This window comes from Haliotis rubra, unplaced genomic scaffold (genome assembly GCF_003918875.1).
Source record: "Haliotis rubra isolate DU_JTF1 unplaced genomic scaffold, ASM391887v1 Scf748, whole genome shotgun sequence".
NCBI classification, from domain to species: domain Eukaryota; kingdom Metazoa; phylum Mollusca; class Gastropoda; order Lepetellida; family Haliotidae; genus Haliotis; species Haliotis rubra.
In genome coordinates, this window is record NW_025767466.1 from 448138 (window position 1) to 462797 (window position 14660).

General features: G+C 40.6%; 1 protein-coding gene across 1 annotated transcript; it reads left to right on the forward strand.

The window, feature by feature from the left end:
* Positions 1 to 382: 382 nt before the first annotated feature.
* Positions 383 to 7304, forward strand: LOC124260032 (methyltransferase-like protein 27). Its single transcript, XM_046694274.1, has 5 exons — positions 383 to 472; positions 1107 to 1238; positions 5167 to 5305; positions 6201 to 6293; positions 6945 to 7304. The coding sequence occupies exons 1-5, from the start codon at positions 383 to 385 to the stop codon at positions 7178 to 7180; spliced, it is 690 nt and encodes a 229-aa protein (XP_046550230.1). The 3' UTR covers positions 7181 to 7304.
* The last annotated feature ends 7356 nt before the right edge of the window (positions 7305 to 14660 follow it).

Genomic DNA, 14660 nt, shown 5'->3' on the forward strand with positions numbered 1-14660 from the left:
ATGCTGTTTTGAAAACGGAAGGGCATATAAATGGATTTTTATGTATCTAGATGCATAGAACAACCTATTACAATGTCATATTACTTAATCCAGAAGTGATGTTATAAGATGTGCTCATAGATAATACATTTCGAGTCCGTTGATTATTTTTTGTTGAAAATTTGCACTGTATCAGACAATTGTTTTTATGCCATTTTACGTTTAGAAAGTTTATGACTTTGATCACAAGATACCTGGATACTTCCCATTTAAAGATTACCCTTTAGAGGGGAATGTGTTTATAACCTGATGAAAGTTAGTTACATGTAAGAAATACATACTAATTAATCCATAGCGTTTAACCTGTTCAAAACTTTAGTTTCAAACAGGAAAGAAAGGAAACATGTCATTTGATGACTATAACAAGAGAGAGGGCATGACCCCAAGACAGATTGCCGATCTATTCACAAGCGTTGCCAGCAGTTACGATCAGGTGAGATGAATGCCATATTATACGCTATAGTCTCTTATTTTCACCAATATGTTACCTCAAAGAGCCACGGACACAATTCATTCCAACTATCCATATATGCATAAAGACAGTGGTATTTTGATTGCAATAAACTGTGTGTATGATATAATAATATGATGTGCTGCTCAAATGGACGTAAGGTCCATCCGATTCATTTACTACAGTACATCTATCCTGCCTTTTTGACAAGTGTGTGCGACAGTTGATGTCGTCATGATTTACACAGATGCATACAATATACACACAATCCCCACATATATACCAACGCTTTTTGAACACCTGTCCTATTCTTCACAACACTACAAAACACACAGGGGCGGTGGTGTAGCCTTGTGGTTAAAGCGTTTGCTCGTCACGCTAAAGACCTGGGTTCGAGTCCCCACATGGGTAAGATATATCAAACATATTTCTGATGTCCCCCGCCGTGATATTACTGGAATATTGCTAAAAGCTGCGTAAAAGTAAACTCACTCACTCACACGGATATACCAATCTAACCATAAACCTACCATCTGCACTTGGCTGTCAGGCTGAGTGAGTTGGATGATTGCTTCTGATCGTACTGGGGTTTTATACGGATGATGTACATTTACAGATATGGACAATCCCAAGTTACAGGGACCCTATACACGTGTCCGAGTGTGTCTCGGACTTCTTTAAAGAAGATAAGAGGGCATCTGTGAGGATTCTGGATGTTGCTGCAGGCACAGGGATGTTAGCGGAACAGGTGCGCCCATTGCTCTGGTGTTACTTGTGGAAAGGCTAAGACTGATTCAGTATTCATGAAATTGTCAGGTTCAGACCATGTATTGTGTATGCTATACGTGGGGATCCTCGGTGTGTAAGGTATGGCACTGGGTGTCAGAAATACAATGATGTTGGGATTCTATCAGTGGGAGACTGGATGTTGGGATTCCATTAGTGTGACACTGGATGTTGGGATACCATTAGTGGGAGACTGGATGTTGGGATTCCATAAGTGTGAGACTGGATGTTGGGATTTCATTAGTGGGAGACTGGATGCTGGTATTTCATTAGTGGGAGACTGGATGCTGGTATTCTATTAGTGTGAAACTGGATGTTGGGATTTCATTAGTGTGAGACTGGATGTTGGGATTCCATTAGTGGGAGACTGGATGTTGGGGATTCAAATATAGGGAGACTGAATGTTAGGATGCCATTAGTGTGAGACTGGATGTTGGGATTCCATTAGTGGGAGACGGGATGTTGGGGATTCAAATATAGGGAGACAGGATGTTAGGATGCCATTAGTGTGAGACTTGATGTTGGGATTCCATTAGTGGGAGACTTGATGTTGGGGGTACATGGCATGATATATACACCGAGAAAGATTTTGTGAAGTTGTTTTGCTCACATGTGACATTAACAGATATGAACATTTATTTGTTTACACTTTTAACAATACTTTTCTTCAATGTATGTTTTTCCTTAAATTATCTTATATACAACATACAAGCAAAACGTGAAAGTCATCTTCAACGATATTAAAGAACATGTCTGCATTTTCTTTTATGGCTTGCCAACTTCATCTACTTACCTTCGTGAACTGCTTCTAAACTATGCCAAAGGTTTTCTGTATTGGCCTATGATTAAATCGGTTAAGATGTACGGTGCATATTTGCATTTTGGTATATTATCTATGATATTCAGGCATGCTAGAAACATTGCTGGAACTATCTGAGAGATTACGGTTTAATACAACACTCGTATGGATTACGTCATCTAATTTGTTTTGGTTGGGGTAAAATATCTTTAATCAGCATGACTTATGATATCTGCAAGCGGGTTAAGACCCTTGCTCGGGGGTTATGAGCAGTCGGGACCTGCTTGGGGATTTGAAATGTTTTCGTTTTCCACATTTGATCAACCACTTACAATTACCAACATGAAGCCCCATGCATGATATATTTATGTTGTCCATCCAAGTAGGAACCTTCTTGTATTAGCGTTTAACCCACAAAGTTTCTGTCGGAATAGGTTTTGTGTCAAGCACTCACAGCCAGCACTCTCCTCCTAATACCCCCTGTCAGATTCCTGATCCTCTGAAGGAGCAGTCTCCGCCATTCTTCGTGTAAAGCAGCTTCCAACTGGGCCAGTTTTTGTACAGAAGGATCCCTTTGTTGCACACGACGACCAGTCACGTCCCAGATATGCGTCAAAGGGTTAAGATCGGGACTCATCTAGTCGTGAACTAGGTCAGGGGGTGCATAACTAAGTTCTTTGTGTATATACCACGTGACTTAAGTGAGTGAGTAAAGATGTACGGTCACATCTGCAATATTTCAGCCATATTGTGACTAAACCAAGTTTTAAATTCACCATAAATACATGTAAATTATAAAAAGCCTTTCAACGAAGGACAGTAAAAACAACAGTTATGAATATAGAACTAGTAGGTAAATCTAAAATATGTCAGCTACAGAAGACAATAAATATAAAAAACAACAAGATATATATCACCAACAGCTGAAGGTAGATCACCATACTAGGTACCATGGAGACTTACAGTACATTTACTTCCTGCATGGACCCCAGCTGGATTTACACCATTCCTTCAGCTCTTTAGACAATTTTGCCGGGAATGAAGTGACTTAAATTAAACTTATGTACTCACTCACTTCTCATAGCATACCGAAATGTATGCGTCGTATTCTGTCTTGAGCTTTTGAGATGTAGATAGCTATTTAGATACACTATGTAAGGTCAGAAGACCCTGTGTCGGAAACGCCGCATGGCAACATAGACACAAAATTCTTAATGTATTTCATTGAGATTATTAACCGAGTGTGTTTCGGTATCATTAAGATAATATATTAGGAATACAAAATGTATTATGCGAGCCTTTGGCGAGCATAATGCATAATGTTTTGTCCTAATATGTGATATTAATGATGCAGAAACACACGGGATTAATAATCGCCTTATCATATGATGTCATTCTTAAAATTATTCTAAAAAAAGAAGGAAATCATATGCGAATTTATATGAAGAGAATCGAGCATTCGCGTAAGAATACTTAGCGGTACACCAAGGTGAAGGTCGTTCATGACGGCGGCATAATTTTATGGTTGTGACAAGTTGCTAATACAGTGCAAACATAACACATGCTTAAAATGAGATCTTTCGGTCTAAACAGAACAACAAAATCGGGCAGGGTTTTCTTGGCAGTGTTTCTAATTTCACTGCGGGTAATCACCTCATCAATATCAGTTTCTGATACCTGACGGAATCGATTAGTCATCTGTATAGTGATGGACAGATCACAATCCTTGGTTGGTACTTTTCTTAGACGATCGCCTTTCACTTGTGACTCATAATTCGTACCTAGAATTTGAACGAAATAATCCGTTTCATGGTTTCCAAAGTCAATTCCTGCTGTAACGACTCCAGACCCTCTGTCAGCAATTCTTACAGAATCACCAATTTTGAGAATGGGGGCAGCTATGTTTGTTTATAAACTCGTCCACGCAATTTAAACTCGCGACAACGTTATCAGTGAAATGCTAAAACGTTTATGATTCGCATGCCGTGTATGGAGTTTTATGAAAGTAGTTCGTGGATTGACGTAGTTTGCACAGCTATCAGATTTGGACACCAAGTTTATCCGATTGCTTTATTGCATCGATAACACGCTCCATTAGATGATAATTAGGTATACTTGTCTCTTTTCCGGTTATTCTTTTCATACTTAGCCGACTCTTGTTGTAATATGGTCCACTGTTTTCTTAAGTTTGTGCACTCGTGCGTACGTGCAATAAAACTATGACATATTGGTATACGCTATAAATATCCTGATTGTATTTTCACTAAAAATATTCCATATGCACTATGCTAATTTGATCCATATATTAGCGTCACATGTTAGATCGATGCTCATGCTGTTGATCACTGGATTGTCTTGTCTAGACTGGATTGTTTACAGACTGCTGCCAACTGACCGAAACTAATACTACAACTACATTAGTTTACATTCAATGTTCATAACGTGTACGATATTAAACTTATGTCTTGACATAGAATTAATAATATATACATGAAGAGTGGTTTCTCGACACATAATTGCTCATAAGCGATTATCTCTTGGCAGACCATGCCGTCCGTCTGGGCTTCATGAAACCAACTCTGTGCCCTGCATAGCGGGGATATATCATTATACAGTTTTACAAGGGAGAAGTCATTGCTATAATAAATAATTAATGTTCAAACTTCTGGCTGAAATAAAATTTATAATAAACTATAAAATAAGTAATTGAATCAAATTCTCAACAGTCATACATGATGCGTTGACCGAAAGTAAAATCACTGTGCAAACTATACACATGGAATTTAATTGAGCACCTCTTAATATAGATCATCATAGCGATGATGTTATCGATGATGATGATGGTGATAAGTCATTGGTGCCATTGTTTAGCCCCACATTTCAGGTAATGAAAAGCCGCGTTTCAGTTTGGAAGGGTTTGCCAAAACACAGCCGATATTCATACATTTATCACTCACATATTTACCGAGTGAACGTTTCTCTATCTAAATTTATGTTTTGAAATGAAAATATGTTTCCACTTATAAACAGTTGTGCTCAGCTGTAGTAGACTAAGGAAGGAAACAGTTATGATATTGATTACATGTTTCAGCTGTGGAAAAAGGGATTTAGGCAGCTAGACGGTCTTGGTCCATCGTCTGGTATGATGGGTGAAGCAATGAAGAAAGGCGTATACACTAATTACTACCTGGAGTTCATGGATGAAAACCCCATCAGCACACTGAAGACAGGTTAGAGATATATATGACAGTATATTATGAAGACATTATTAATCGCGTGTGTGTGTGTGCATATATATATATACAGAGAGAGAGAGAGAGAGAGAGAGAGAGAGAGAGAGAGAGAGAGGAGAGAGAGAGAGAGAGAGAGAGAGAGAGAGAGAGAGAGAGAGAGAGAGAGAGAGAGAGAGAGAGAGAGAGAGAGAGAGAGAGAGAGAGAGAGAGAGAGAGAGAGAGAGAGAGAGAGAGAGAGAGAGAGAGCGATGAATGCATATGAGTGTGTATGTGAGTAGTCAGCCAAACGTCCTATTAGACATATAGTCTCCGATTGCATTAACGGGGTAGGATATTAGATAACCTTTACAACGTTTCATATCGTTCTAAGAAGGACGAACGTAGCTAAGGAATTCAACGGTCATGGACGTGTATTTAACAATGACGAAATTGAATTATGTTGAATTTTCAAAGTATCATATGGTTAACCCAATGGTATAACACAAATGGACCAAATATACAAATCTGGAACACTCAACTTTCAAATCGCCAATCAGTCGTCATTAACAGTTAGTCAAGGCTATTCTTCATACTGATACTGTAACTTATGATACGTGCACATCACCAGACAGTTATAATTGACAAATACATTCGAAGCTTGGAGAACCGATTGATTTCAATATCCGATTAACTATTGCAATTCATCGTTCTCTGAAAACACACTGGTAGAGCCAACATCCTAATTAGCTCATACATGCTAATAGTATATATTCCATTTTTGGGTGATATTATTATTCACGGACCTTTCACTAGGTCCGATATACAGTTTACAGAAATTGATTGACATATATCTTCATTTTCACTTCATCTTTTGTTTTTTGGGTGGTATTTATATCGCTTGTTTAACTTTTAGACACGTACGACTGCGTGGTGGCAGCTGGGGCTTTCAACATCGGGCTGCTACCTTGTGCTGCGTTGCTAGAGATGGTGCGACTTGTGAAGCCGGGTATTGGGATTTTACTTCCTCTTCACGTGGTTCACCTGAAGTGGTGTTCCTGAGTTGTATGTGTTTGAGATTCGGATTTACAGACAAGTTCCATTAAAGTACCCCTTTTTAGACTGCGATGTTCCAGAGATCACCTAACATTCAGCACTATCACAAATCCTATGTATTAAACGTATTAATGAGAGATAGACAGAACCTAAATAATACCAAAACAAACTTTAATTTATTTTTAACATCAAGCCGCTTCAAAGGTGTGTGATGTCACTGAACCAAGATAGTTAGCAAGTCAGTAAACAGACTATGGTGTATTTAGAACAGAATGAAAAACACACACAATATGTACGTTGGATTTATTGATAATTTCTGATTGTGACCAGTTTTTGTGAGTGAGTGAGTGAGTGAGTTAACGTTTACAGTCACAGCGGCAGTATTTCAGCTATACAGCAAGGTTATAGATACTGGGATAATATATTTTCACGCAACCCAAATTACCCCCGACATTGGTGATGGGTCAGGACACTTGGCAATACATACCAGACCTCTTCAGGAAATATATGTCTTTGAAATAGTTTAATTCTAGCCAGTATGTCCTGCAGAAATTGACCTGTGGACAAAACCAACTGATTTGGTGGTCGTCGTTGTCCGTTGCAGGAGGTGTGATATGTTTCGGGATCCTGGATGCTCGATTCACTGAGGTAAAGGATTACATCGACAGGCTGGAACCTCTGATGCAGTGGCTGGAGCAGGATGGGGCGTGGCAACTGTTGGACAAGAAACACTACGATGATTCTTACGACCAAGACCCTGGAAATCTCTTCAGATATATTGTTCGAGCTTCTGATGTTCAAGTGAAACAATATATACAGAAGCTTCGTCATGCCCATTGATTCGCCTCCATGTAATTGCGATATCAGCTGTAGTACAGTAGCACTTACATTGTAGTACAATCACTGCTCAAGTTAATATTCACAACCTTATGTACTTCATAATTATTCCATTAGTACCTGTTACACGTACGTACATTCCATATCCAAGTGTATCTTGTAAACATAAATATGAGTCACAAATACATAACTGAAACAATACGAAAGCCAACATGTGAAAAGAAGGATACGATTTTGACTAAATGAGTCTATCAATAACCAGGGAAAGTGGGGTGGTCTAGTGGTTAAAGCGTTCGCTCGTCACACTGAAGACCCGGGTTCGATTCCCCACATGGGTATAATGTGTGAAGTCCATTTCTGGTGTCGTGATATTGCAGGAATACTGCTAAAAGCGGCGTAAAACAAAACTCACTCGCTTGCTATCAATTTCTATCAAATAGTACTAATGCAAGGCGTCCAGATCTCTTTAACCTTGCTGCCGGGTTTCAGAGTATTTCTGTTGTTGTGTCTGCCGTCACTTGTACTTGTTTTGACATTAACTGCGTTGGTATTGTCATAGCGTCTAATTCATTAATACAATTTTTACTGTATGTGACATTTATAGCCTTAATTGATCATCCCCCTTGGCCGTGTCTGCCATTACATCAACTGGTCCACGGAAGTGCTGTTGTTTCTCTCTCTGTCCATTGTTGAGTCTTCGCCTGTCCATTGTTGTCAAAAACTGTATATATATATATATATATGCTCACATCTATATTGTCAAGGAATCCGGTATTCCGACTGTCTGTGTAGTGATGACTGGGAGCAGGATAATGCCGCTCGTAGGAAACGCCTTGGGGTTGAGCTGGAACTCCGCTCACCTCATTCATGTATACTTCTCTTATCATGTCATGTATAACTAAAGAAGTTGGTACTCAAAGTGTTCCTTCGTCTTTGTCAACGTATTGTTCGTCTCAGTTATGAGCTGATACCCCTGTCAACACACATCTACGCGTTGACAGTATTTCATTTCAGCTTGACAACGATACCAGAATCTGTATCGCCCTCATGAAATAAAGACGTTGTTAACCACAAAGTTTGCCTTTATTGAACTTCCCAACTTCTAATATGCCACTCAAAGAAGTTATGCCTCAAGGGTCATTGGATAATATTTCATTCACTGTTTCTTCAAAGCACAACAATGAGTGTGTGAGTAAGTTTGGTTTAACGCTGCCTTTAGCAATAGTCCAGCAATATCACGTCGGGGGACACCAGCAATGGGCTTCACAGATTGTCCCATATGGGGAATCGAACCCCGGTCTTCGGCGTGACGAGGGAACGCTTTAACCACTAGGCTACCCCACTGCACCCAAAGTACAACAGATAGAGGATGGGTGACAATATACGACGCTGTCTTACTTACATCTGCCACATGCATATGCCAGTCGTGTCATGCTTGTTGCTTGTTGCACATGTGGGTGCGTTTTAGACAAGTCGTAGTAATGTCGAATGTATGACACATTGTTACAATGCCTGTACGAATTTGTAGCCATCTACAGTCGGATGCTTTTTCTACATTTACAACAAACAATAAATAACCCTTCATTCATTGTAAATACTTAATGTAGAAGACTGAAAAGTAAATAAACGGTCAGTAGTACAGAAGCTCTCTCCATAACCTAAATGACATTCTGATACATTCGAGATTCAAGATTAGGTGCTGAAGTCTGAGGGTGTGAGTTCGATCCCGGATGGGACTCAACCCAACAAAAGAACGAGAATCTGTACTGAGAAAGTGTAATCCCAATTATAACATTATAACTTTTGAGTACTGATATTACTGTTGTAGCAGGAACGGATCCCTTTAGCAGAACTACGTATATGGGCATTATCAAGTACTAAAAGTACGCAACAGTACTAAATGGCGAAGCCCGAAATATTCCTTAGAGTATGTTTACATCACAACTATGCCGCCATGGTCATCTTACATGTTCGCTCCTTTTGGCAAATTATTGCTGCTTTTTTCATGTAAAGGGCTAAAAGACTTTTGTGATTGATTAAACACATTCCCCTTTCCGTAACCTCCAAGAAGACTGTTCCACCTCTCGACAAATGTAACCATTCGTTACCACTCGCCCCTTTCCGTAACCTACAAGAAGACTGGTCCACCTCTCGACAAATGTAACCATTCGTTACCACTCGCCCCTTTCCGTAACCTACAAGAAGACTGGTCAACATCTCGACGAATGTTACCATTCGTCACCACTCGCTCTTTCCTTGACCTCCAAGAAGACTGGTCCACCTCTCGACAAATGTTACCATTCGTTACCACTCGCCCCTTTCCGTAACCTCCATGAAGACTCGTTCCCTCTATGGATGAGTGTAATGTGCCAAACTGTATCGTCATTTGACATGAGAAGGAACACACCTAACAGAATTGTGCTGCCTAATTTGAAGATTTTATTAGAATAGGGCCATGCGTGATGCGAGATTCAAATGCCAACACGAGCGTTTGTTCATAAAGCGACTATCATAAGTGTGCTCTTCGGCGAGTTTCGGGATTGCTGTGGAGATGTTACGTTCGTTTTCATACATTGTTAGGTAATGGAATTTTTGAAACACGTTGTGGCGTGTGGTCCTGTGCATAGAGCTCAGGGTCTCGGAGAGTCTTTGAGATGGGTGACCGTGTCTGATAGCTTGACTCCTGAGAGTTTCTAGGACTTCAGTCCTGCCCCACAACGAAGCACATGTGACGCATGTGGTCTCATCTTAGGCAGGTGAGTTTGTTTAAAATTGCCTCTGTTCACCCAGCAGAACAATGGGTACCCTCTGAACTAAGTCGTGAGACTGTCTAGCCTGGAAAAGGCGCGTTATTAATATTCTCATTGTTATAATTGTTATTATTATTACAAAAACACTGATCACCTAAATTCAAACACTGTGATTACACAGTCAAGTCCTGTTTGAGATTCTTAAGCCTTACTAGAAATATACATTTTGAAATATAATGTGAATAGCTGGTAATAATCAAATTAAAATATTTCAATCAATCTTCACAATCATTATATTTTTTTAAAGCAGCCACGTTCATGTGCTTCTGTAATGCTCACTACTGTTTGAGTTGTTTGAAGTAGCTTGAATAACACCAGTGGACCAAGAGTGACTGAACAGTGTGACCACCTGAATGAATAGCCCTATCCGTTTCACAAATTTTCCAAAAGAAAAAGCCATCAGGTAGACATCGCACCTCTGTCAAATTATGATTAAGATTACTTAGACGCAGCATAAAAATATGACAACTAAAAAACTGAAAAAATATAACAGCTAAATTTGTACATTTGAGTTCACCGCATGTGAATTACATGTGCTGTCAATGTTTTCAAATTATATTTCCTTTCATTGAAACTCCTCTAGAGGCGCTATGATTTGTGTGCTGAAGTAGTATGTTCCTTTGCCATAATTTGCGTATTACAAACCACGAACATGTCTTGTGGACAGGTGCGCGTGCAATCGTCTCGTATGTTCTGACAATGATGGCGTCACGTCAGTACAGCTGTGTTATGTCTTGTGTATAAAACATTTTGGTTTCGAAACAAATAAGAGAAACCTGTCGAAACAGATCCAACAATAAACAGCAATTCTAATTTATCCACACAGATATATCTTGAATAATTTATAGATACGATAATGAGCAATTTTGGAAAGATAAACACAGAATATACATTAGTGAGTTCTGCATTTCATTATTTTTTACTTGTTAATTACCACCTGAGTGATTTCATTGTAGTTTTTAAAATCATTCCTTATGACTGTTCGAAAATTACGAACATTTTTGTTATTATCTGATGATAGAAAAATATGCTGTTATACATTGCTTATTAATTTCCAAATCGAGCCGAACATTATTGTCTTGACCGTGACCTTGTTCTAGTTCTCCTTTCTGATCGGATGGTAATTGTGTGGGCGGGGTTGAGCTTGAGATTAGTGCGTTCAACCATGTTTTACTTGGTAATTTCATTGTGGTTTTAAAAAACCTTCCTTGCGTCTGTTCGAAACATGAATAATGATTGTTATTGTCTGGTGATAGACAAACATGTTGTTTTAAATTTCTAATACATTTACAATTTTGCTCTAAATAAGATGCTTGCTTGACAACGACATTAGAATCTATGTCGAAACGTCGTCTATACAGAATAAAGAAGTTGTATATCCATAAACATAGTCCTCATTCTTCATTTCAAATTAAACTATTAAATTCTTACTCGCCAGGCGTTTATTTTATGATTTATGAACTCAACTGGAAAAGGCAGTTAAGATTTTTCTGTGCAAATAGAAGACGGGAACTACATCCTGTCAAACACTGTGTGCCTTTAAACTTTCGATCCCTTCTAAATTAATCAAGACCGGCTATGCAAACATCAGTAGAGGTGTGTGTCCCCAATTTAATCCTATGCTTGAAGTGGTTTTAATAATGCACTCATTACGGGAGTTTGTCAAAGGTGACCGCCATGAGAACAGCCATAGTCATAAAATAACTAAAGCATCACAAAAAGAGTTAAAACTATCTAGCATATATTTTTAAAAGTAGAAGGGAGTAGTGTAGGACAGCACCCTGGAGACGTTTGCAAGATGGTCTCGTGATCCAAGATGGCGGTACTTCCTGTCCAAGATGGCGGCACTTCCGGTAAGGAGAGGCCACTTGGGGTCCGGTCGGTACTTCCGGTTCCGGTATGTGCGCACGCATCGCGATGATGTCACCTCCAGGCCAAGATGGCGGACGCGTTTCAAGATGGCGGCCCATCCGGTGGGATCTCGTGAGAATTTCGTGGAATCTCGCGGGATCCTTCGAACGTAGACACCATGCAAGAAAGCGGACGAGCGGCGGACGGGGAAGGAGGGAGGGAGGGAAGGAGAGGGAGGGAAGGAGAGGGAGGAGGGGGAAGGAGAGTGGTGAGAGGACGATGGGGTGGCTAGAGAAGTGTGTGGTTCAAGCTTTGATGAGTTTTATAGCTGAGGTTGATGACGCCCCTTTGGGCCGTCGGGTTAGTGTGGCGTGACGTCATAGGGTGTGTGACGTCCTGGGCAAATCCCATGGGAAAAACCCCTGGGGAAAACTCATTGTAAAAAAAAACCATAGGAAAAAAAAACATGAGAAAAACCCATAGGAAAAACCCATGGGGAAAACCTATTGTGAGGTCATAGGGTCACGTTGTGTATATAAACCAGGCTCACCGTGGGCCTTGTCAGTTCTCACCATGTCGTCACCACGAATGGACGAAGTTGAGGAAGATAACTTGAAGAGACGCCTGTGCCCTACTGGTTGGAACCGACGTCCCAAATAACACGCTAGAAGTTCCGGGGCAACACTCATCGTTATACGCTGAAATTCAATCCAGCTTGGTTGCAGCGTCAACAACCTGAAGACCTCCCCGTCGTTCTCAGAGAGCAGTTTGATGCTGTCTTGTTAGACCTGAGAAACAATGTGAACGGCCAGGGGCAGCAAGTGTGTCGTGAAAACAAAGCTTTCCATTCAGCCATGTCAATGTATGTGACAGCTGTGGACACTGTGAGTGAGGTACACTCTCACTCTACAACGGCCCTTTTCAGGGCCACCCATCTCTCTCAAAAGAATGCTGCATTCAATGCCAACAACACTAATAATAACGACAGGTTGACATTTTGTCAAACGTTTATTTGCCCCGCTAACAAGAACACTTTGGCAAAAGATGCAGGATTAGGGGCGTCCATGACTGTAACATATCACAATATATTCACCTAATGATCTTAGCAACGTTGTGATTTCATTGTATCTACCACTAAATGGTTCCAGTGGCTGTAAAGTTTGCGACACAATGCCCAGTAACGGTACTCACACGCGTTGTTTTCATTCAGTGGGCTATTCCTGTCTACCATACTCTTGATCCATTTGTTTTGGGGAATTGTTTGCAGTCCTTCGTAATCCTGTGTCACGATCGTGACTATCACTAAGGTTATCTGGAGTTTTAACTGTGAAGAGTGGGCATAAGACTATTCCTATGAAAGTGACGGTTTCATGGCAAATGGCTACCGCTGTTTTGTTTACGTTAGACATTGCATAACTGTGACGTCATCGATGACTTCACAGCTCATGTGGAATTCCTAGAACTGGGTATTTTCCGAGAACGGCTCATTCAAATAGTCTTTAACGTAGGAGCCATTCTGGGCGATAGCATTAAAGTCATCCACTTTGTCCAGTTTCATCTGTGTACCAACCTGGGCACTGGAGATACGCCCTTTTGGCTGCCTTCCCATAACTTAGTCACGTTTTTAAATAGGCTCGGTAGGATGGGTTCCCATTAAGGGAGTAATTAAAGGGGTTAGAATAACAACAGGGTTAACTCCATTTTTAGCATGTCTGCATAAATGTTTTTTTAAATATTTTTGAATTATTAGTTTTGTGAAACGCACATAAAATCATTTATTTTGCTTGTGTTTGATATTTCAAAGACTGTTTGTGCAATCCAGTGATCAACAACATGAGCATCGATCTACACCATTGGGATATAATGACATGGGTCAACCAATTCAACGAGCCTGACCAATCCATCCCTTGAGTCGCCTCTTACGACAAGCATGGGTTACTGAAGACCAATTCAAACCCGGATCTTCACGGGTATCAGGCGTTTGCCCCATTGTAGCAAGTGCCTTGTGAAAACAAAGATGGCCATCCACGCCTGTGGTCACTACCAATGTGAGCCCATCAAACCCAGCAGTCCTTTTCAGGACCATCCATCTCTCTCAAAAGAATGTTGCGACCAATGCAAACAATAACGATAACGATAGGTCAATCGTTTGATTTTATTTCACCAAAGATGCAGGAAGTAACACTGACTCAAATCGATGTAGGCATTGATAAGGTTAGCAATGTTTAAATAGAGGGGATCCTTGACCGAAGGTGGCACAAGAGGATTGTAATGAACCCACTGACCTTCTTGGACCAAAGTCATCACAGGGGGACAGGAAAGAGATCCAGTTGAGCCTTGGAACATTTGCAGGCATCCTGGTGCATCATCTTGACAACTGCTCTTCACCGTACCGTGTCTGGTGTTGAACTGAACCCCTTTTTCCATCCGGACGGTCCTTTATGGTGCTTGATCAGGGACATCACGACCCCAACAACTACAGGTGGTGGTGGTTGGTGGTGTACCGTGTTCAAAGCACATTGCTCTTCTCTTGCATTCTCCTTTGGCCCTCAGTCGTCTGTAGTTGTCATTGACTTCTTCCTCAGGACAAAACAGGCACAAGTATTCAGAAGGGACTTTGGCATGCTTCAGATGTTCTCGCAAGGTTTGGTCTGTGGCTTCCCATCGAGGAAGTTTCACCCCGCAGCAATAACAGATCAAACTATCACCACGTCCATGAGAGAAATAGCCAGCCATGGCCAAGTCATAAGGCGTGTGTGCCATCTGTATAGGCCATGTTCGAAACGACCTCGCACGTTGATGAAACTGAGCATACTCGGGGT